This window comes from Anoplophora glabripennis, unplaced genomic scaffold (assembly GCF_000390285.2).
Source record: "Anoplophora glabripennis isolate ALB-LARVAE unplaced genomic scaffold, Agla_2.0 scaffold653, whole genome shotgun sequence".
NCBI lineage: Eukaryota > Metazoa > Arthropoda > Insecta > Coleoptera > Cerambycidae > Anoplophora > Anoplophora glabripennis.
Genome location: NW_019416755.1, coordinates 119,751 through 145,759, shown reverse-complemented (window position 1 = coordinate 145,759; position 26,009 = coordinate 119,751). Strand labels below are relative to the sequence as shown.

The following is a 26,009-nucleotide window of genomic DNA, read 5'->3' as shown; positions in this document are numbered from 1 at the left end:
CTCGAGAAAACGTGGGGCTCTTCGAGAAAACGGGAGGAGAATTATGGATTTAAGAAGTGGAAAGCAGATTGGCGAAAACGACAGTGAAGAAATATCAGAACAGGAAAGTATGGGAGAACAAGAAACGCATAGCGGAGGAAGTGACGTAGGAATAAAAAGTATGTTGGAGGAAATGATGAGGACGATAACGGAGGAAAAAAAAAGCAAGAGGAAGACAGAAAAAAACAAGCGGAAGACAGAAAAAGGCAAGATGAAGGCAGAAAAAAAATGACAGAGACAATCAGACAAGGAAGAAAAGAAGATATAAAAAAAATAGAAAAAGGACGAAAAGAAGACATGAAAAAAATGGAAATGCTACTAGATATAAAAATTCAAGGCATATGAGAAGAAATAAGAAAATATTTTCAATAATGGAAAATGGACATTAACAAGGACGTGGAAAGAATAGACCAGGATGTAGCAACGATTGTGACAAAGACAATAGAAATAGAAGATAAAATGAATAAACAAGAAAATGAAATAGAGAAGATTGGAAGAAATATGAATAAAAATACACAAGAAATAGAAAAAGTAAAAAGGCAAGTGCAAGGAGGATTAATAGGAAAGCAGGATGTGCTGGAGGAAGAACGAAANTTTTTTTTATGCAAGCGGACGACGACGAGGAGGACTCTTTTTTTTATGCAAGCATGACAAGCTTTAATATTATTTTCAATATCTGAATTTATACCTAGCCACCACACATAAGAACGTGCCAAATTTTTCATTTTAACTATTCCCAAGTGTGATCGATGAATTTCCTTTAATATTTCACCCTGTAATTTAGTAGGTACTACTATTCTATAACCAAACATTAAACAGTCATCTATTATAGATAAGGAATTTCTATTAATGAAATAAGGTTTCAATAATTCATCTTTAACTTTTTTCGGCCATTCTGTGTTTACAAATTTATAAACTTCTTTTAAAGTTTCGTCTACTAAGCTACAATCTCGTATGTTTTGCCAATTTATAGCTACCTTATCATTTTCAGCTATATAATTAATTATATTTTTTAGCTTTTAGTACTATCTATTACACACCTTTTACACAGTCTTTATTCGTTCTTTTTCAGATATAAACGAAAGAAAGTTTTTGAGTATTCCGCTCCGACAAGCATTCTAAAGTATATACAACAAATTGACCTTTTGTTGGAGTTTAAACATATTTTATGGAGTTATCAGGGTCTTTTACATTCTGCACATATGATTTAAGTACAGTCTTGATGCACTTTTACAACTAACAATTTACAAGATTTTAACGGAACAATAACTGTCAAGATTTATATGCTACAAAAAAGGTTTTTACAAATGTATAGGTTTAATTCCACACATATTCTGGCTCCAGGTACATTATGCTTCATTTAATTATCAGTTTTATTGCATGAATCGGAAATATATGTGAAATACCTTCATCTAACGTCAACGGCTTGTCAAAATTTCACTATGATGATTAAATGTACTCATGCTAGAATTTATAGTATTAGTTTTTAGTATTATAACATTGTTCATTAATGTTCTTTGTAACATAATTGTACAATATGAGTGCATTTACATAGTTATATGAATATGCAAATTCAAATTTAGTTATAACTTTGACAGTCTCGACGTTTTGTCGTGAATTTTCATCAATTACAAATTTTAACTTATACTATCTAATCTATATACATCTTGCATTTAAGTCCATTATAATAATTAACATCCTGCTAGTGACTATTTTAAATATATCTAATATCAAACTTTGTATTAATTCGACACTTTTGTGTCTCGGTATCGTTAAAAATATTGATTTAAAATCTTCAAATTAATAAAACATAATATTACATCCGAATTCAATTAAATAAATCAATAGTGTTTGTCTCATCATTCTGCATCAAATGTATTAAAACATATTTTAGGATAACTGATTTTAAAATTTCAACGTAATTAATATCTTGTATAATAGTCTGGATCTAAATGTTACTGATCTGCAGAGATATATATTTAAAAAGTAATATGATTAAACGTAGAAGAACACCTCAATTTATTGCTAAATCATCAGTATCTAAAGAAAAGAACATTTAAAAGCGAACTCTCTCGCAACATCAGCCAGAGAATAGATGCAGTTTCTGATAAATGGAGAACATCGGACCGCACAGACTTACGTCAAATTCCTTTGAAACAGTGTCCTTTGATGAATAGCTTCATACTGAGTAATATTCGCAGTAGATTTGCTGATAAACAGATAAATATATTGCAGGTGAGTGTTCCCTAGAATGTACCAGTAAAGTGCATTGAACTGCGTAATATGAAATTGCAGCAAATATTAATAATAGACACGTCACAGTTCCAGGCGTTACCTAACTTTTTGTTTTCAACTGAAATACATATAATATTCTATTTATATTTTTTTCTTTGAATTTAATGCCTACTTTGATAAACAAATATTGGCCCTAAATAGTACCTTTTCGGTGTTACTTGATATTAAAAAAAAGGAAATTGTAGCATCTTGGAAAATATCAAATATCTCCCAAAGTAAACATCGTAACAAGCATGAAAAAACGTATACTCTGCACTACTTGATTTATCTTAAATAACAAAACTAATTAAGATTGTTTGAAATTTGAATTTTTTTTTCATAGAAATATCAGCATAATTTTTATGGAAATATGATCAGATTAAGTTAACACAAATCATTAAAAATACGTATCAATAACAAAATAAGTACCAACAAGCAAACTCTCAAAGTTTATTAGAACAACAATAAAAATAGTGGTCTTAAAGCTCGAGCTTATGGTTAGAGAACCATTGTTTGTAGGATTGTTATGTCATAGTCTACGTACCTGATCACCGCCAATTACATATTTAAACTACTCTTCCTTAGTTTTAGCTAAGAATCTTTGGCCTGCCCTTTTTATTTTAGGACTAGGTTTTGTGGGGGCAAATCCGCTATCAGAAACTGTCTGTTTCTGATTTCTGTTTTTATTGTTGTTTCTAAAACCACTACGAAGAAGAGGTTCCTTCTCTGAGAAGTTCCATAGTGGCATCTGCAACTCGTTATTCTTCACCATCGGCGTCTGTAGTGGCGGCTCCTTGCAGAGTTCACTTGCATTGCTAATGACATTAGTACAGATTGTAAATCTCTGTAGTTAGCAAGTATATCTCGGTGTCTTCGTTTATAACTAACTGTAATACCTTAATTTAGCGCATGTTATTCTGTGGCTGATTTCTGAGACTGGTTGAGTCTAAAGATCCTTTCATTTTCTTTCCTTCTTGTAATAATCTTTATCATACCCATACAATAATAATATATCTAATAATACATTCTATAAGAGGGATGTACATTGTACCTACATCCTTTCTCTGCAATACCTAGACAATACCGTCTGTTACATTATAAACACGCTGCCTCCTGATCTTGGTCTGGTTTGTCACCTTTTTGAGAACGTCTAGGGTTGATGACCCGCTTGATATTTAATTTTTTATAACGCCACAGGTAAATACCTTTAAAACTAAGTGAGGTGTTTCACTGTAGAGTTTGCTCATAGGTATCTATCAGTATAGGCGATGAGATACTATGCCGCTGACTTGTAGTTACCAAGACATCCAGAAAATTAAGTTGTCCCCTCCCCTGGTTTTTAATCTATACTGAATCAAATGTTTGGATAATATAATAATAATAATAATAATAATAACTTTATTTCGTGTATGCCATACAGGGTACGAAACGTCACAGGTAGATAAAATTTGATTTACAGAAAATTACATAAAAAGTAGATTTCAAACAAACAAGTTAAAATGTTAAAAATACAATTTTACATACATAGAATGGATCGAGACTTATAATACATTATATATATATACACATATATACATATTCATATACATATATACACACATATATACACATATAAACGGTCAGACAGNATAATAATAATGATAATGATAATGATAATGATAATGATAATGATAATGATAATGATAATGATAATGATAATGATAATGATAATGATAATGATAATAATAATGATAATAATAATGATAATAATATCTACTCCTCATTCTAACTACGAGAATTAGCCCATAAGTCGAAGACTTGTGCGGGAGAGGAGGCGGCATATTATTATTAAGCAGGCCGCATTTTCGCCCAGGAACGACTTATGTTGGTAGGCCCTAACCCTTCAGTGCAGGAATGAGGGAAACCGGGAAAAACTCATTAATTAGAGGGGTGGTCAAATGCCAACCGCTGTCAATCTCTCACATTGACCTAAGCCAAAATTCTTCCACCCTACCATACCTGCACAGACGGTGTCAATCCTCCGTACAATCATAGCTAATCTACGGTCTACCAGCCACGGGATGCGAACCCGTGCAGAATTTTCACACGATTTAAGTACTGACGCCTTAAACCGTGCGGCTATCGACCGATAGTCCGATATTTTTAATCATATGCGATCCTCAAATGAATTTGAAAATTACTACCCTTAATTGTTTTTTGTTGTACTTCTAAGGAGTCACTGACTTACTTAGGAACTTTTCTGAATCTGGAATTTTTGTGTTCCATTTTTAGTAAAAATATAAAATAAGTTTAACGGTTTATTTTATTTTATTTAGCAACATAACTGGCTAAAACTTTCCTCATTTAACCATTTTTTTATATCTTATATTTTCCAAGATACCAGTACATGCATCACCAAATTGGTTCACACTGTATAGACGAAACGAATATGTGAAGAATAAATACCCGTAGAACATCATACACAAATCAATATTATCGTTATTGAAAAATCAGATTTAAAAAATATTACACCATATAATACGAAGCTAAAATTTGATACCTTAGAATAAAAGCCATAGGCTGAATGCAATTTTTTTAAAGGAAAATTTATACGCCTGCTATTTTCGAATACCTATGTAATACTCAACTTATTTTTCTTATTTACACCATATTAGAATTTTCCATTACTGGATGGAACTGTTTTGTGATTACAGCAATACAGCATGTTATGGAATTATATAAAATTTCAAACAAAATTATAATCCTTGATCCTACCGACAAAATATCATTCTCACGTACAGGCAAACATAAAGAGACGCATATAATTCAATCTACTTTGTATGTTATATTTACGAGCTTCCTGTGGTAAAAAAGAACAGTTTTGAAGTAATTCCAGTTAAAATTTTCATTGTGATTGTGTACAGAAGGATCAAATGCGGTAATATCAAAAACGACAACCCCTAATGTAGAAAATAAGGAATAGGCTTATTTTGCACATTTGCTATGACCTGCAATTAGGCCTGTTAAAAAAAATTACCATTCATAATGTATCAAATTTTGTTATCACAAGTTTTAGAATTTAAATATACAGAAAACATACTCTTATTTTTATAGGAGATTTATGAATTTTATTGATCAGTTATTAATAAACACGGTCTCCTTCCAACCTAACTATAGATTAATGTATTGAGTATAAGACTAATGAAACACGAGATGAGAGGAATGCAAAATTATGATGTCTCATGTTTCGTGATGATTAATGGTGTATTTGAATTGATAATTAAGTACACGATTCCAGCAATCCGACGGCGCTTTTATCCGAGTTACTGTAACTTCCAGATTTATTTAAGACTGTGAGGAATGTAAAGTTGCAGGTGTTCCTCTCTTTGAATCTGGAAAATTCGCTTAGCATGAGGTTGTTTCTTCTATCTCTCTATACATATATGTCGATGATTATATTATAATTAATTAAATGATAATACAGGTCCACAAAAAAAATTATATTCCTTTTAACAAAGTATGGTATCCCTTGTATATTTACGCTTAAGGCGATGGAGCCATCAGAACTGCTCCATAATGTCAGGATTTTTTCCTAACCTCAAAAAATAGATCAATATCAATGGAAATTTTGAAGTAATTGAGTCAAAATAAAAACTTTTTGTTCCTGCACTCTTTTTCTAAAATGCCTACTTGTGGACGTCCATTTTTCACCAATTTTGAGCATCAAAATGCTTGTAATTGCTCAGGAATGCATTTTAGAGAAAAAAGTGTAAGAATAAAAAGTTTTTATTTTGACCCAATTAACTCTCCTTAATTTTAATATACTTATCGGAATACCCGGATTTCCGGTTGCTAAGTCTTTTCCCTTAAAGCTGGCGTTTTATAGACGAGAAATCGTACTTTTAGTAAGACATTCAGAAAGTCACGAAGCGTAACGCTAAACTAGAGCTACTTCGTTTAATTTCTCACATTGAAAGTTCACGGAGAAGATGTAAACATCAGAAAATGTATCCTTCCTATTTTGTCCAGCAAATTACTATTACGGATCGAGTTTTAGCACCACTGTTTATTTTCTCTTCAAATATCATCTCCAAGTCTATAAACGCAGTATAACCAATCCAATATTTACTTTAGTTCAGTTGATTTTCTTTATCACTTAATAGGTATGAAGGAATTTCATTTTGTATTCATTTGCGAGAAAAAAAATGTGAATTTTACCTTTTATAATTTGCTATAATATATTTACATAAAAAAAAACATGAGACATTTTTCAGTTACTTACATATTTCAGTAAAGCAAGTTCTAAATAACCTGTAAAATCCTCAGCAGGGAAGTGGGTTTTAAAGGTAAATATAAAACTAAGACCTCTATTTTCAGCCACTAAAGAGGAAGAAATTCATCTCGAGAGACTCATTATTATGAGATTAACATCCAGTAATATCTCGTTACCTACATTATATGAATGTAAAGAAGGTAAGCACCGAATAACCGTACAACAGAATGGAATTGATTTTTTTCTTTCCATTATGTCGACAACATGTTAAGGAAACGCATTGTGAATTTACTTATGCTTTCATTAAAATGATATTTAAAATATCTTAAATCTTACTAAACACTACAGATACGGTACATGTAGGTATTGTTAAGAAACAGAAGCAGAAGAATTCTATACGTTGCACTAGTCAGTTTAATTTTATAATTTCCTACCAAGGTTTATGTGATATCATGATCATTTTCAGCCTCAGAAAGCCTCAGAAATAGAAAGGGAATTTAATCATATAATATCTATATTCAGAAAAATGCACTCCCGGATATTCCTTTATTTTTAAATAGTTAGGTGTTAGTTTCTGCATTAGGTTAAATCGTTGTGTATCTAAAATCGGCGAGACCAGTGTTACAGTTATTATTAAAAATTATTAAGCAAAATTAAAAGTCATTTTCTGTTCTTTGAGAAAAATGAGGCACTGGTTTTATAAGCCACGCTATCAGATAAGTCAAAGTAAGGATATACAGGGTGCCCGGAAAGGTCATGTCAAAAATGAAGGAGTGTACAGGGCCTTTGCCTTCAAAGAAAGAAGTTTGAAAAACGAATTCAATTATAACTTCAAAGTCGTTACCATGACAACAGTGTAATTTGGGCAATTAAAGTAACTCATGGTAATGTTCATTTCCAAGTTTAAACCGATGTTCAATATGCCTGATTATACAGGAGTAGACAAAATGATCTATTTATACATCTTTGACAGTGTTGCCAAATTAGATATTTTTCTGTCATAGTTCGATTCCTTTCTCACTTTGTTAAAAGAATACCATATATCAATCTGTACCTTGTACCGTTTTTGAGAAAATCGAATTTTATTAACACCATACATTTATTGTATCAAAAATGTGATACTAACATAAAATCTTGGTTTCTATAGAATTAAAAGAAAAAATAGAACTGTTAATTAAAATGTTCAATATGTGTACATTGAACTTTAATGTATTTTCTGAAATTGCTCAAATACCTCTACTGTACTCAAAATAACATGTGGTGATCATTTCTAACGATGTCGGCGTATGTAATTACGCGATTTAATAGTTCTTCCCTACTATTTATAGGAGTTTGATGAACAAGCCTTTTAAGATGGCCCCAAAGAGAAAAATCGAGAGAATTAAGATTGGGACACCGAGGCAGCCACGGAAAAGGACTACCTCGATCGATCCATCGATCGGGAAATGTGGTATTTAAATGCCCTGCTAAAATGGGGCATAAGCCACATGTTATTTCAAATATTTAAAGGCATGTCTTCCAATAACGGGTTAAGTTGTTCTTGCAGTAAATGTAGTTATTTATCCCCATCTAAAGCGTCATCAAAGATATGTAAGTCCCACTAAGTAGTTTCCAATTTCCATGCATTTTTTGCATGGATGGGATAAATTTTTGTTAGTGTTTTATCTGAATAATAGCATGGGGGTTTTCGTAACTTCAACTATGCAAATTCTATTCTATTTGGAAAGAGGTTGACGTAAATCCAAACAGCTTGCAGGTTCGTACATTAAATGGATATCTGCAAATTCTTCATAGCTGAAATCCTCCATGATTTTGAATCAACAAATGGCGTCAAAATGATTTATGACAAATATTTAATTGCTAATTATACATACTTGTTGACAGTCATCTCAATTACCAAAGAAATCAAGATTTTTACAAAAATGTTAATGTCGCATTTTTGATACATGTCTGTTAATAAAATTCGATTTTCTCAAAAGTCGTACAATATATCGACTGATATCTTGTACGGCTACCTTTTTTTAAACAAAGTGAGAGAGGGATCGAACTATAAAAGAAAAATGCCAAATTTGGCAACGCTGTCAAAGACGTCTAAATTTAAGTGGATAATTTCGTCTGCTCCTTTATAATCCAGGCATATTGAATATCAGTTGAAACTTGGAAATGAACATTACCATGAGTTACTTTAATTGCCCAAATTTCATTGTTGTCATGGTAACGACTTAGAAGTTATACCTAATTGGAATTTGTTTTCAAACTTCTTTCTTTGATAGTTTGATGGCGAATAATTCCACAACGAAGCCCGATAGGAAAAAAAAAATTAAGAAGGACTACAACTATTTTGAGCTCCCCTGTATAACCCTTCATTTTTGACATAACCTTTACGGACACCCTGTATATCCTTTTTGAAACGAGACTTTATTTATTATATTTGGAATCAGCACATTCCTACAGGATCAAAACTGATTTTTCCTAAATTTTGTCCAAATACCTACATATATCATTTTTATAGTATCTCTTGAGGTGCAGAACAAGATGCCATTAGTAAAATTTACCAATGACCTCGATATTTATCAGAAAACCCTATTTGGGCTAGTTTTCACCTAAATAATCATGCACAAATACAAGGTTTTAATTCGGAAATTCTTAAATACAAAATAGCGGATTGAAATGTCCAATACAAATTGGTATTTCCCACCGGAACAAATACGTTATGAATGTTTAAAAAATTGAGTCATTTGAGTAAAAATGTCTAAAAATGAGAAATAAAGAATTTAAATTCGATTTGCAGAGTGTTGTCTCTTTCAAATATTCTTACGAATCCCAGCAGGGAGCAATAACACCATATATGCTTAAATGGGAAATATAAAATGCGCAAAATGATTAAGATTTTAGAGCTGAAAATATAAATTAGATCATTCAAGTATAGCAAGCTGTCTCAACTAAATTATATCTGGCACTTGCAGGAACGACAAACTATGACAAACAATCAATTTGGTATCTTGAGCCCATATTTAATTTTTTTTTTCGGAATTGCAAACCGAATCTTCTTTTTTCACTCAAAATCTAGCAATTTTAAGAGAAATTGACGAGTGTCACTTTTCGTGTGGAATCTACAGGTAATTTAGAAATTCAGTCAATTTCCTTAAAAGATCCATAGCCGAGGAAAATATTTCCAACAAAAGGAGATCACACATCCCCCCCGTCACTAATGTAGGCAGTGAAATGTTTGAAAAATAATTTTACTCCTCCGTGTTGTTACCTATAATTTGAACCAAATTTTATAGGAATACCTTAAGTCGGTTCTTAGATATTAATGAAAACCCGTGTTTCGAAGGTAAGACTTTAAACAGCCTGTAACGTTTAAGTGAAGCATTTGACATTCAATTGCTTTTACCTCTGGAATTTGTGGTTGTTGTATGAACGCTTATTTTGGGACACCTTTATTTCAAAAAACATTTCTTAAATATTCGAAATTCGAATTAAATTAAAGTATATTTCCAAAATTTAACATCAATAATTGTAATAATATTTTAAGTTCACTATATCTCTTTGACGACATCATTTCTACAGTAAGATCTGTGTACAAAGATTAGCGTGAAAATCGGAGACATCTGCAGGGTAGGGACAGTGTATTTCGATTTTGCGAAAAGCCAGGGGTTGCCAGCAGTGACATTAGTAATCTCGGCATATAATCTCTATAACCACTATTCAGTGCGTAAATGAGGAAAATCTAGAAAAGATCATTAATTAAAACAGATAGCCTAGTATCAACGTGTCAGATTAGTACACTTTACTTGCCTATCAATTCCTTCTATAATAACGCTCAACAGCTCTACATTGCTTAGTTTATAAAATCTCTTTGGTTTAGTTAATGTTCTAGGAAAAATATTTTTTAATAAAGAAATTTGATATTTGACTTAGTCGTTAATTGTTAAGTAAATAATATATGATGACAAGTGAGATGAATTGCTTAGAGTAGAAGATATATTTCTAGGTGTTTAGGAACATAATGTGGTTTTGGTTCTTAATAAATACTTTTTAATAATAATTAATAATTAAATATATTGTTAATATTGTTTATTTAAGAGAAACGGTGAAATTATTTCAATATTAACAATAAAATGTAAGTACATATTAAATTATATGAATATCGAAAATGTCTTTTCAGACTGCCTCTGCTGGGAATGTTTTTTAAAAAGAATAAAGTAACCTAAACTGTTCCTTAACTTCAATGGGCTTACCCCGTAAAGTCTATTCCATTAGAAAAAGTAACACTTGTTGGCCTTCAAAAGAGATATCAGTAAACCCTTTCACTTAACTGACGTCAGCAACATGAAGACCACTGAGTTGTTGCCATAAATTTCCAAATAAAAAGAAATCAAACGAAACCAAATCTGAACTATACAACTGTGGTGGACCGCTTCATGAACTCGCGCATTATTGTAAAGATGGAGGATTATTTTTGTGACAACTCATACAGTTATTTGAAGCACAATGGTTGTTCATGCTGTGGTCTATGCTGAAAAGTTACACATGCCAGTTTATCATGTAGACTTGCAATCCTTCGTAAATAATATTTTTTTGTACTATTATGTTATCTTAATTAATTTCGTAACATTATGCTTCACACATGTTTCAATATTATAAAATTCATTTTTTATTATAAAATACTAAGTAAAAGTAAAAACAGAAAATGATTGTCACTATCACTTACGTACAGTCACTTGATACTATCAAAGATAGGAAGTTTTTCTGCTACGGCTCATATTGTTAAATTGTTAACTATATCTACTATAGGTGTTATTTTGGAACGCTCTGAATTTTAACAGATCAAAATAAAAAACCATATGCATTAAATCACGCAATTTGTCAATGATATTGAATCTGCACTACAAATATGTCACTGCACATCCTGAAATATTTTAATCATTGATATCAATTACAGTTTACTTTTAATTCAATTTTGCTTCGTTAATTAGCTAGTACTTCATTGAATTTGTTAGTTTAGCAATAGTCCCCAATTAAAATGATTTTAATTTATTCCATCATATTTTCATGTTTTAACTAAGTCTTGTCTAAACTGAATTAGATGGTATATTTCATTGATGACGTGTATATGTCGTAAATGTAGATTGTAGATGTAGATGTAGAATGTAAATGATATGTAGAGGCTCGTATGATTGGTAACTGAACTAAACTCCTCGAATCTAAAAATTGGTATAGAAGATACACCTAATGAAAGGTACATTATAAATCGCAATATAATGCAGTGGAACATACAAATGATGAGGTGCATCGTGTTTCACTTTTCATGGAGCCAGTCTCTCCTATTTCATATTGAAACGTTTTTATATTTCAGTATTATTATGTATTCTCTTGTAAAGGCAAACGAAGAATATCCACTGAAGTTTAGGGATTTGTTGAGGATTATCTGGCGTTATTTCATGATTTTCATCTCATTTTGTAGATATAGTATTTCATTTTAAGAAAAAATATAAAGACATGTAAGAACATTGAATGTACATCATATCTATAAGAATAAGCAGTTTGCATACTTTGGATCTGAAGCATCATTATACAGGGTGTTAGTAAATAAGTGCGACAAATTTCAGGGGGTGATTCTACATGAGAAAATAATGGCAGTTTGCTTATAAATGTATGTCAGCAAATGATTCGTTTTCCGAGATACGGGGTGTCAAAGTTTTTCTTAAAACCTGACGATTTAATTTATTGCTCTGAAACCGGTCGAGATGTGCAAATAAAATTTGATGGGCTTTAAGAGGTAGTTATTGCGCATTTTTTGACATGCAATTAAGAATTTTATGTTCATCATTGGCGCGCGTACGGGTAATAATCTCAATTTTTTTTAAGAAAAAAATGGTACGCCACTGAGATATTACAAATTAAAATCATTTTTGAATTCCTCGTCCAATTTGTAACAAAAAATCTCTCTTGCCATTTCTTCGTATGAGGCGCCGTTTTGATGCAAAAAAATAAAACATCTTAACGCGTATTTTTTATTTCTTTAACACATTACCTAGTAGGCTATTGTCAACATTTGTCTGTTAAATACGAATATTTTTAAGAAATGTCAAATTAGCGTTTCCTCATTATTAATTTATTAAGCTTTTAGTTTGGTATAACATTAGTGTTAATAAGTAATTAATTTTTCTTTTATCGAAAAGAATGGACAATTTTACAAATGCGGAATTGTCAGACATGGATTTTGTCTATGGTCGAAGTAATGGAAATGGTCGGCAAGCTCGACGATTGTATGCTGAGTTGTATCCAGGACGAAGGGTACCTCATCACACAATATTTGCTCGTCTTCATCAACGTTTGCGCGAAAATGGTTCATTTAAAAAACAAACGGTTGACTGTGCGCGCCCTCGAGAAGTACGAACTGTGCAACTAGAAGAAGCAGTTCTCGAGTTAATTGCGGAGTCACCTGAAACAAGTACTCGAAAAATTGCCAACATATTGAATGTAAGCAACTTCACTGTATTTAAAATTCTTAAAGAACAGCAATTGTATCCGTTTCATATTGAACGTGTGCAAGCTCTACTACCTAGAGACTTTTTTCCGCACCTATTTTTTTCCAATGGATTAATCAACAAATCGCTCAAATTCCTAATTATTTAAATGCCGTTTTGTTTACTGACGAGGCTATTTTTGGACGACAGTGTATACGAAATTTCCATAACAATCACTTATGGGCTGAGAAAACCCCCATGGAATCTCATTTTTAGCATCAGTTTTCCGTAAATGTATGGCTTGGGGTAATTGATGATCATTTAATCGGTCCATATTTCCTCCCACAACGACTAATAGGCGAATCTTATCTTAATTTCCTACAGGAAGAGTTACCTGTTCTTCTTGAAGATATTCATCTACAGCTGAGACAACACCTATGGTACATGCATGATGGTGCACCAGCCCATTTTAGCATTAATGTACGTAATCACTTAGACACAGTATATCCAAACGTTGGATAGGTAGAGGAGGTACGGAACATTGGCCTGCTCGATCGCCGGATTTAAATCCTCTTGATTTTTGCATTTGGGTTTTCTTAAGTCATTAGTTTATTCCACTCCCGTTGAAAATGTTGATGACCTGAGGAATCGAATTATAGTCGGCTGTGAGACAATGAGAAATATACCAGGACTATTTGCGCGAATACGACAATCAATGAGGCGAAGAGTTGAATCTTACAGTATGTCACGTCTGAGGGAGGTCACTTTGAAGATTTGTTGTAGCTTTGCGCCTTTTCAAAATTTTATTAATGTTATTTTCTGTTATTGTTTTGGTTTAATGTATGGTAATGTATGTTCTGGTTTTATGTAATAGATAGTTCTTGATAATGTATTAAAGAAATAAAAAATACGCGTTAAGATGTTTTATTTTTTGCATCAAAACGGCGCCCCATACGAAGAAAAGGCAAGAGAGATTTTTTGTCACAAATTGAACGAGGAATTTAAAAATGATTTTTAATTTGTAATATCTCAGTGGCGTAACATTTTTTTCCTTAAAAAAATTGAGATTATTACCCGTACGCGCGCCAATGATAAAATTCTGAATTGCGTGTCAAAAAATGCGCAATAACTACCTCTTAAAACCTACCATTTAATTTGCACATCTCGACCGGTTTCAGAGCAGTAAATTAAATCGTCAGATTTTAAGAACAACTTTGACACCCCGTATCTCGGAAAACGAATCATTTGCGGACATACGTTTATAAGCAAACTGCCATTATTTTCGCATGTAGAATCACCCCCTGAAATTTGTCGCACTTATTTCCTAACACCCTGTATACAAAATAATTCTCTTATAATAATTTGAGCCAATAAAATTGTTATGATAACACATGGAATAAAAATTGTCTCTATATTAGATTTTTCTAAAGAAACTGGTATCTTTATATGGTTGAACAACCTCAATATAATTTTATCAATCACAAATATTGACACTAGACACACAGTAGTCATAAACAATCTCTTGGTTGCTGGGTATTTTAAAATTTTAATGTATATAGTACGATAAGTATACTGTTTATAGCTAATGATATTGTGGGGAACAACTAGTACTCTGCGACTAAAGTCTCCACCAGCGTGCCATATCTAGTAAACAGTTAAGATAATTCGTCTGTTATACTCCCAGACATATACCGGGTTTGGAGTTTTTAGTTATCATTAATATGTCGTAGATGAAACTATTGACAAATGATCTAGTTGTTTTGATGCCTGTCTTACGGTATAGTTTGAGTGTGAGTGAAATATAACTTACAAAGTGTTATATTTGAAGTGGCCAATGCTACACAATGCCTAGGTTTTAATGTTAATAATACCACGTCGCAGAGTAGTTGTTTCCTACAATGTCATTAGTTAAAACTTTGTTTCTCGTAGTGCGACTCTAGTCCTGCTTTCATTGTACTTATTGATGGAGTAATAAGGAGCGCCAAATTATAGTTTCATATACTATTATCCCACAAAGATTTTAAATTTCTCAGATAAAGTTTCAGTTTTATTTTTCGCAAATTTTAGAGGGTTATTATTAAGCTTAGTGTGGTGCGGAGTTTAACAGGGCCGTAGTCAGATTACAAATGAAAATATTAATATGTTTAGGTACTAGGGTGGCCCAAAAAAAAAAACGAATACTTTTTTTCGTGTTTCTTGTGAAAATTTGTTAGTTTATCATGTTTTCAGAGCCTCCTCAAAAAATCAGCTCAAAAAAATTTTGATTTTTTTAAAATTATTTTTATCGTTATTTTATCATTTTCTAGGTTGAAAAAAACCTCGATTCTGAAAATTTCCCATCGATATTTTAATTTCTAAAGGTCACTCATAATTATTTTTACTTTCAAAATGTTTTCGAGCGACCCTAAAAAATAAATATCAACGAACTAATATTTTTTTTATTGAATTTGCTGAACAAAAGAATAGAAATAAATCACGAGATACTTAAATTTTAAAGAATTAAAAAATTATAAATATTTGACTAGCGGTAGTAAATTTTGCTTCGAGAAATTTTTTAAGTGTCTCGTGATTTATTTCTATTCGTTTGTTCACCAAATTCAATAAAAAAAATTATTAGTTCGTTGATATTTATTTTTAGAGGTCGCTCGAAAACATTTTAGGTACACTACTTTGAAAGTTAAAATAATTATGATTGACCATTAGAAATTAAAATATCGATTTGAAATGTTTAGAATCGAGATTTTTGTCAACCTAGAAAATGATAAAATAACGATTATGGAAATTTTTAAAAATCTTGAGCGACCTCTAAAAAAATTTTTTAGTAACCTTCGGGATCACTGTCAAACCAAATTTGAAATACTTCCCGTCTATTTCTTTTCTCTTTTGGCATTTTACGTCACTTTTCCTCCCAAGAAAAGTATCGATGTGGCATCAACTACTACAAGGTTCCGTAAATAACTGAACAGTTCAAAACGCGAGTCAGCTGTGAAGGCTACCAACCCCGCGCCGGCTCTGTTAGACTCTGCACGTGCACTAAGCCTAGTTATTATTCCTTATAAAACATAATGTTCCTATTCCAATGATTTTTTTATTTTACATAATTACCTACATTAAGTATAGGTATTTAAAAAAAAATTCTAACAAAAATTTCATGAAATTTGTTTTTGTAAAAAAACATAACTATTAAAAAATGGCTGTTTCTTTTTTAATAAACAATAGAAATTAGGTAAATGTATATATCCAATTTCCACAATATTTAGTAGCGTCGAATTTCTGATGTTCTCAATTACGGTATCTCCCAGCATCTTCACCATAGGTTGACAAAGTGTGAAAACATAGCGAAATTTTTCCACTAATTTATTATTATTCCAAGTTTCAACAATCTACGTCCAAGTCTTTGGTTCTATAAAATACCTGTCTCACCTGTCATGCTAATGAGGGTTAATATTTCTGAAACCGGTATGTTTGGTGGGTTCCTCTGACAAATAGCCATAGCTTTTATTAGATACTGCTGACATAATTCATTGCTTGTCGGAGTGTGCAACCCACGTGTAATTGTTTCTCGCAATATCATCAGTTAAAAATATGATTTTTTTTAATTTCAATACTTTATCTCGAAAACGAAGCTAAAACCTATGTTTACGCGAACTTTTTTTCTAATTTTAAAGTATTCTATCACAAAGTAACGTTTCGTTTACGCAAATCTACACCTTGTTAACTCTATAAATGAGAGAATTTTTACTTTCGCTTAGGTATCAGAATTCAAAATTGCATTAACTTACTTAAAACATTTTTCGAAATATTTGTGTATACCGGGTGATTCAGTTTGGTATTCGCGGCCCTGCATCTCTTTTATTTTAACAAATAGCTATAACAAACGTTATATATTTTTAAATCGCCGTTCAAACTCTATCAAATGACATTATTAGATCGTCTCCCTGACAACATATGTCAAAATTGCTATAGTCAACTGTTTTTGTTCAATTGGCACACTATGTATTTTTTATCAATTCAGGAAGATATTTTCTTTCTGCGTTCAGCTATGTATGGAAGTTTATAGTTTCATTAAAAATATTGCTATAAAAACAGCAAAAAAGGATGAACCTTACTTTTCGTACCTTTATTCTGAAAAATTATAGCCAGCTGCGGAAGCAAGCTATTATATTTTTTAAAGCAACATATTTTATATTTAATACGTTAATAATATAACAATTTAAAACAACACTTATTTCAAATGTTCAAAATGACCTCCATTTGCTTCCAAACATAGAATAGGTCTGTTTATCACTACCTCTCTACAAACACATTCTAGTGTTTCTTCGTTTAATCTCCGACATTCTACTCTTATTCTGTTTTTAAGGTCGTCAATATCAATTAGATAAGGCCAAAGAAAGGAATCTATAGGAGTAAAATCCGGAGATATGGAAGGCCATTTAACATCTTTATCGAATGTTCTTCATCTCTTGCCTTTCTGGATTTAAAAACTCTTCTTTTATTTTGAAAACTTCTATCTGCCGCTTAATTCCTGGCTAACTCTCCGAAAATTTTATCTGAAAACGATGTTGGTATAAATACCTGGCTACTTTAGCGTTCTTCCGACGCTCTCCATAAATTAAATCATATCTAGTTTTTCTATCAAAATGTCAATTATTTTAACAACTCGTTATTTAGAAACGTCAAAATTCAGTTGTTTGCGCAGCTGGTTATCATTTTTAAGAATAAAGCTACTGACAATAAGGATTATCATTTTTGCAGTTTTTCTAGCAATATTTTTAATGAAACTATAGACTTTCTTATATAGCTGAACGCAAAAAAAATATCTTCCAGAATTGATGAAAAAATATACAGGGTGGTGCGAATTTTATGCAGGAAACTTCGAGGGCAGATAGATCTCTTTAAAATAATATGTGTTTGCCTTACAAACATAGGTCTGGAACGGCACCGTTTTAGAGATACAGGGTGTTGCAGTTGTCAAAAAAATTGATTTTTTGTTTATATCTCCGGAATCTATTAACCGATCTCAATAAAATTTGGTACATATAATGTATGATAGTAGGCCTTATATAGAATATAATAGAACTGGACAGGGGTCACCCCCTTTTTTACAAAAAAACCTAAGCCACTGCATTTTTTTCATGACATTGTAACTGATTTAAATTTTAATGCACAAAATACGTAAAAAATTTAACTTTATTTTTTTCCCAAAGATTCGCCGTTCTCAAGTTATTTATACCAATACAATCCCCCTGTGGCAGACACTTCTAACGATAATATTACAAGAATATTTGTTTATGTTTAAAAGTAAGTGCAATTTGTAAGCACATCAACAAAATTATTTACACTCCCTTCTACACCACCTGTGAGGTAGTGTGCTATATAAACAAAATATATATTTTTTTTAAAACCTCAACACCCTGTATCTCTAAAACGTGGCCGTTCCAGACCTATGTTTATAAGGCAAACACATATTGTTTTAAAGAGATCTATCTACCCTCGAAGTTTCCTGCATAAAATTCGGACCACCCTGTATAGTGTGCCATTTGAACAAAAACAGTTGACTACAGCAATTTTGACAATTGTTACCTTGGAGACGATCTAATAATGCTATTTGATAGAGTTTGAGCGGCGATTTAAAAATATATGGGGTTTGTTATAGCAATTTGTTAAAATAAAAGAGATACGAGGCCGCGAATATCAAATTGAATCACCCGGTATATTTTTCAAAAATGTTATGACTGTGTATTCCAAAAACTAACCCGTTTTAGGATATAAATTTATTAAAAGAATCTCTACTTTTATTATCAATATGTGCATTACCTTATACCCACTACATTTTGTTAGTTAATCTAGCTAACCATAGATATTAGTATTTTTTTTATAAAAGGATACTTAAGTACTGTGCAATAATAAATCAACAGAATTTGACAATTAAACTTTAACAAAATTTTAAAAAGGGAACTTCTTCAGCAATGTGTTAAAAGCCCCTTAGGTAATAAAAGAATCTTGCCCTTATTATGAATATTTTAAGCGTAACTAAGGAAAACAAAAACTTTAGAAGAATACTTTCTAACTTAGATAAAGGGAGAACTGAAGTGTAAATTTATTACTTGGCTCTAAAGGAGACTTTTATTTAATCTCAGGCTGTACAAACGCATACTTTTATATTAAACTGTATATAAAACACACAATTATTCTTTATTTACTTTACTAAATTTCCTTACATAATAAGTACAGATTCTCACTTCGACGTCTATCGTCTTTTAGGCGTTCATGTGGTTCCCTACATCTCAAGAATTTTAAAAATGTCTTGTTCTAAGTATGCCTAGCAAACTAATAAATATAAACATTTTTATTATGATCCAATTGTTATGTTTAGTGTGTTTAATATTTCTATGTATGTAGCCGATAGTTCACTATCACAAACGCAACTGAATGATATGAAAAATTTACATTATTTATTAAAACTGGATGCATTTTAAGCAAAAGCATAACTTTGAGAGCAAAAACAAGGATTAAGGAAGAACTAAAAGCATTATTATCCACTACTAAATAATCAAGGACAAAATGCAACACTTGAATTTACAATTCTGCGACTTAAATTATTTACAGCTGTAAATTTGTTTACCTTTGAGCTCATTCAAACAAATTCATAAAAACTTTTTTCTAAAAAATCCTATTAAATGAAGTCAAACAACCTTCTTTGATACCACAATTCTACTAGGTATGCAAAAGATATCCAACCTTCCAGTAAAGATTACTAAATGCTGATTTTGCTGAAATCAACTACTCTATATGACCCAGCCACTATTGAATAACACCCTCAATAACCAGTAAACAACTAGTGGCAATAAATTGAGTTCGGAACTCGGTCGGATGATCATAGCTGTCGCGTCAGCCTTTAGCTACAGCGCCACGTACGGAACCGGTTATAACGGCAGTTATTAGCTTCGCGTTTCTTTGGTGTTTTAATATCCTAACAATGTCGAACACGGCAAATGGTAAAAAACGACCTTTCGCTGATAAAGTACGCAGTCCCTATAGACTGAAAATATTAAATACTACAGTCATTTAAAGAAATATTTTATATTTTTGTTCTCTCATCACCTTTGATAAAGACTAATCACGTAAAAAACAGATATATAAAGAAATATTTTTAGTTCCACAACCACATTTCACTTGGAATTGTCGACACTGTCTTTTCAAAATATCAGTTTTTTCTAAGATATAATTTTGGTATATTAATATTTATTATTTCCATATAAGGGAAAATGCCTGAGGCAACAATCCCTAGTAAAATGTGGAACCAAAAATATTTATGTGGCAGTTGTCTTTTACGTTTTTTGCCAAAGGTGATGAGAGATCGAAAATAAAAGGTACTTCTTTGAACGATTACATTCTTTTAAAAACTCATTACATAGGGTATGTGTTTTTGTATTAATTATATTTAGACATATCATTTTAAGTGTTTATTTTGGATAATTATTTATTAGCTGTTTACTGTTTATTGGGGATACAGTCCAATACAAGTTGGGACATTATAGAGTAGTTATTTCCGGTAATATCACCATTTAGGAATCTGTGAGGTTGGATGTATTTTGTATACCTAGATTTCTAGTAACGTAAAATATTGTTTAACTTAATTTGACGGGATTTTTTAGAAAAAATGTTATATTGTCAATTAGCGTATATTTAATTAAATTCTTTGTTATTTATGCTTAAATGTAGTTAAGTGTAATTAATTAAAAAAAAAACTGTATTTTACATAGTTGAACTATTCACAAGCGACTTTAAATATAAACCAAACATTCAATTAATTTTCATCTACCACTGAATTTTTAATTAATCCCTTCTTTCTCAAGTTTTAAATTTGTGTTTGCTAATTTTTGTATAATGTACAGGGTGGGCAAATAAATTTTATAGGTAAAGTGGGCAAGGGAAAATGCTGGAAATTATTTTCAAGTTTCCAAGATGGCCGTCAGTGGGCGTTTCCACCATCTTGAATTACATAAAGTTACGTTTCTCGCGATTTTCCCCAATGAATGTAACAAAAAAGTATTTGCGTTTTAATGTTAACTTAAAGTCGAATATTTTTTGTAAAAACAATTTTTCTCTATCTTTCGAAATAAAGTGGTGGGGGGTATTTGAATGTTGTTTTAAATAAATGCCTGTAACTTCGAAACGGCTTAATGGATTTGGATAAATTTGGTATCATTGAAAAGAGCATTTCTTGGGCTTTTAGGTNACTTATGTTGGTAGGCCCTAACCACCATTCAGTGCAGGAATGAGGGAAACCTGGAAAACCTCATTAATTAGGGGGGTGGTCAAATGCCAACCGGTGTCAATTCCTCACATTGACCCAAGCCAACATTCTTCCACCCTACCATACCTGCACAGAGGGTGCCAATCCTCCGTAGAAGCATAGCTAATCTACGGTCTACCGGCCGCGGGATTCGAAACCCGGGCAGATAGCACACATCGATTTAAGTACTGACATGCGGCTATCGACCGCCTGCTGATAGAATACATTAAAATAAACAAAATCTCCAACTTCATGTACAAAAGTTCAATTAATTAAGGAATATTGACATAGCTGCGTGCATAGAATACCATAAAATATAATGTTTATCACTTTTCTGAACTTCTTTATGCTTAATTCTAAAAAATAATTAGCGTTGTAATAAATTTAAAATTCGATAAAATTCATATAGAGCAATGTGACAACCGCGCGGCGGTTTATTAACACGAGGTAATAAGGTGTCCAACCACCAATATGCAATTCAGTTGGTATCTGGATTCGACCGTGTCGGAGTATTTTTTGAGTACCACTATTTCCTTTTCTTGTGGTGTTTTCCAGCGAGTGCGCGAAAATTGATTTCGAAGATGTCGTGCTTGCATCGAAAATGGTGGTAGACATTTTTAGCAAATCTTGTAGTTTGTTTTGTACTTGTGCATTTAAAAATTACTGAATCTTGCTTTTTGTTAAGTACCTAAATTATTTTTAATACGTATGATTATTTGGATGACGTGAATCTTTGGGTACTTTAATTACATATTTTATTTATTTGATTAAAAGTTAAATTCCTGTTTTAAGAGATTTATAATTATTATAATTTGAACTAAAATTTAAGCACAGCACCATCTTCGTAGTACAAAATCGGTCCATTTCGTTTTATTTATTTAAAAACTGGAAAACAAGTTTGTCTTGAAATTTACTAAATGTTTCACAATAATAGCTGTTTACATTTTTTCCGTAGGACAAGTCTGCCGCGTGTACACGTGGTGTGGATCAGCAGGTTATGCGCTGTTGTCACGTTGCACAGTGATCGGAATTCCGAAAAAGCTGGACAAAAGTCGAAATTTCGAAGTCGTTGGTTTGCGTTAATACTTCAGAATATGCTAGAGAAGGAGTCATTGCGTAGTTCTTTAAAGTGACAGAGAGCTGGCCCATGTGTATAGACCACACCAACTATCGGAAGTATGCTGCGACACATTAACATATTTCACTTGCCACTGACCTCTCGAAAAGCGGTGAATTGAAAATACGTACAAATTTTTACTAGAGTACGAATCGTTGTGTGCAATAGAGAGGGTGTTCCTGGAGTTAAGTAGAATACATTTGCTCATTTAGAACCTCATTTTTCGAAAGTTGCATGTTTTTATTGTTTTAATAAAAACGTCTTGCAATTTCCATCGATTTCAAATCACATCAATCGTAAATTATCGAAATAGTTGTGATCCCAAGAGATCCTGCACTATCGAAAGTTGGAAAATGCGGACAGGAGTGTCAATTTTATATATCAAAAGAAAAATCCACCGGATTTTTCCGGATTAGGGTTCTGAGTCATTTTTTGTGCCTCCATGTACGACCGATTTACTATTGTAAGAGGCCTTAGTTATACAACAGCTAGCGTTTTAGTTTCTCTTCGCGTTCCAAACGAGCGTTTCTAATTCAAATTGTTTTTTTTTATGAACATGCACCCTTTTCGTGTGCCTAAATCCAATATGGCGGACTCCCAAAGATGGCGGATGGGATTATTTTTTGTGCACCCCTATGATATGGGTATCAAATGAAAGGATTTGCTGAGAAGAATACGAAAATAAAATGAAGAAAATTATAGATGAACTTATTATCTATGATCTTTTAATTCATAATTTATCATTTTCGACAGGATCAGGCACCAGTAAAATTACGTGAATGAAAAAATAAATTTTTCGATTTTTCCAAGAGAATTTAGAAACGCAAATCATCATTTTAGATCAACCTTTTTAAAAAGGTGCAAGATAGATGAAAATGAGAAAAGCTTTTCAACCGAAGCTATGGATAATATTTTCATGCTCTGACGATTATGTGACAGGTGATGACGATGCGAATGACTCATGTGTATTAGAATTAGCTAAATAATTAGAATAAGCTTTATAACAAGAATAAGCTTCAATAGTATTTAGAAATTATTTCGTTCGAAATGACGAATTCATTCCAAATACATGCCTTATATCGCAGATATTTACCTTTCGTACTTTATTAATAATAATTAATTACCTCAAAAACCTCAAACTTCAATCTTACATGCGTTTTACGCGACCTCAATACCAGAGGCACTCGAAATTTCAATTAGATTCAATAAATTAACGTGATATATCGGCCATTTTGTATCAGCCATCTTGAATTTGAGATTTTTGACTGCAAATTCGGCTTTAGCTACCTGAAACATAAAGTCTCCACTTTTGATGATGCAAGTCTTTTTGGACTTTTGTCCAGCTTTTTCGGATTTCCGACCACTGTGCGTTGTGATGAAACTCCCCAATATTAATACTCGCTGTATTTTGAAAACTGTTAATCTTATGCCCCTGTAACATGCAACTTTTTTGTTCATTTATGAATACTCTATCACGTGCTGAAGTAATGGCAGTCAAACTTCTTACACCCTATATTTCTGGTATTGCCGCTTACTAGCATAATATAGATTATTACTGTTTATTTACTTGATTGTCGCCATAAAGTCTCCGATGTCTAAATATAACACACGTAAAGGAAAATCAAGGAAATAGTATCTAACAGTTTTTAAAATATCCGCCATACTTTTACAGTTTTACAAATAAAAGGTTTTCCTACTTCGGGTCACAATCTTGGGATATACTCTTATATGACAATCCTTTTACTAATTTGATTAACTTTGTATAGGTTACAATTTCTGATATTCCAATAGTGGCTAAAATTAAGTGTAATACCATGTATGGATATTAGGTTCTTTACATATGATTTTATTTTATGTATGTTCTTGTTTGTTAGAGCATAATGAAGAAAGTTCTAAATTCAGTTAAACATTTGTGGAGCTTAAAATAATGTTGTATAGCTTTTGTGGAGATTTTTGCAGTAGAACGAAGATAATAGAATCGGCGCAATGATCTTGTTTAACTCATAAACAGGGAACATTTCCTTTTCACTCCGCAATGTACCGTTGCTTGGAGTTTCGTATCTTTTTAATTATGTTAATTCCCTTTTCAGGTTATACTACTATTTACCTCTTTCATGATGTTCATAATTAATTTTTGAGCCAGGTAAATACTCGTTCGCAAGCATGTACATGCTTCAAAGAAACATAAAATTGTATGACTCGGTGTGAGATCCTTCTGCATGAGTTGGTTTATTTTGTTACCAGAATCTATTTCAACAATTACACAATACAGGTTGAACGAACAATTTATATGAAATTCAACATAGGTCTCACATCATTGCCAAATGTTGAACGAAATGTCATTTGCTAAATTGTATCTTCCGTCAGTTTTTCTTAAAGTACCTTTTCTTCATTTAAGATGTTTTTTTTGTGAAATTTAGTTCAAAAATCGATTGTATTTAAGAATTGGAACGTTGACCATAAAATCAGTTCTGTTGGAATTTTTAAGAGTGTTCTACAGCAAATAGGCAACCAGCAATACATTTTTTAGATTTTATTACATAGTTTGTCTAAATATGAATTAATGCATAAATAACCGACTTTACCCCCCCCCTTCTAAAGCAGATTTGTTATAAATTTGAAACTAAAATTACTTTTTGGTGTAAAGAAAAAATTAGTAAAATACGATGCCACTTATTCAACAGTAATTTACAACAGAAAGTAATTTGAAGTTCNAAATACAAGAAAATGTTAATGTATGCAATAGTATAGAAGAGAAGATACAAGAACGAGATAATGTTATTGTTCAAGAAATTGAAAGGATTGATAGGCAAATAAAGAACAATCAAGAAAAAATTAATAAGGTGGAAGAAAATTTAAATAAAAGAAGCCCAGAAGAAGGAAATGAAGAACAAAAGAGACAATGGTTACGAATAAAGGAAAGTTTAGAAAAAGAGATGCAAGATTTGAAACAGAAGTACGCAGCAAACCAAGTGGAAACATGAATATTTGTATACTAGAACATCCAAAAGAATTTATACATCTAGATAATAGAGAGGACAGCATCCTAAAACAAAATGAACAATTAAAATCAGTATTTATAAAACTGAAATATCAAAATTTTATTAAACTTGCTTTAATAGATAGTGGATCAGAAATGTCACTAATAAGTGAAAATCTATGTAAAAATTTTCCAAATTTCAGTAACAATATCATAAAGATACCACAAATAACTTTAGTAGGAGCAAATAATAAAAAATTATATACATCAAACAAAATGCTAAACATAACTGTTGAAATAAAGGACATTCAGGTAACATTACAATTATTGATAGTCCCATATTTAGAACATGAGATAGTAATAGGTACAGATCAGTTATCATAACATAAATTAGTAATAGATTATGAACAAAATAAAATTAAATTGTATGATCATTGGATAAATTTTGAAAATTTAGAAAAGGAGCAGGAAAATATAATTTTAGCTAGTGTAGAGATTGTAGGAAAGATTAAATGTAGGAGAATGAATGTAAATGATATAAGTAATAATGAAAATGAATATAATGAAATAAA

General features: G+C 31.6%; 1 protein-coding gene across 1 annotated transcript; it reads left to right on the top strand.

Moving 5' to 3' along the window:
- Positions 1–417: 417 nt before the first annotated feature.
- LOC111691905 (transmembrane and coiled-coil domain-containing protein 5A-like) lies at positions 418–25,441 on the top strand. Its single transcript, XM_023455415.1, has 2 exons — positions 418–578; positions 25,204–25,441. The coding sequence occupies exons 1-2, from the start codon at positions 418–420 to the stop codon at positions 25,439–25,441; spliced, it is 399 nt and encodes a 132-aa protein (XP_023311183.1).
- The last annotated feature ends 568 nt before the right edge of the window (positions 25,442–26,009 follow it).

What these genes read in the sequence shown, in the direction of transcription:
- LOC111691905 (XM_023455415.1), top strand. Translation starts at nt 418, where the DNA reads ATGGACATTAACAAGGACGTGGAAAGAATAGACCAGGATGTAGCAACG. An exon ending in GAAATAGAAAAAGTAAAAAG is followed by an intron (nt 579 to 25,203) that starts GCAAGTGCAAGG and finishes TGTATGCAATAG; the next exon opens with TATAGAAGAGAAGATACAAG.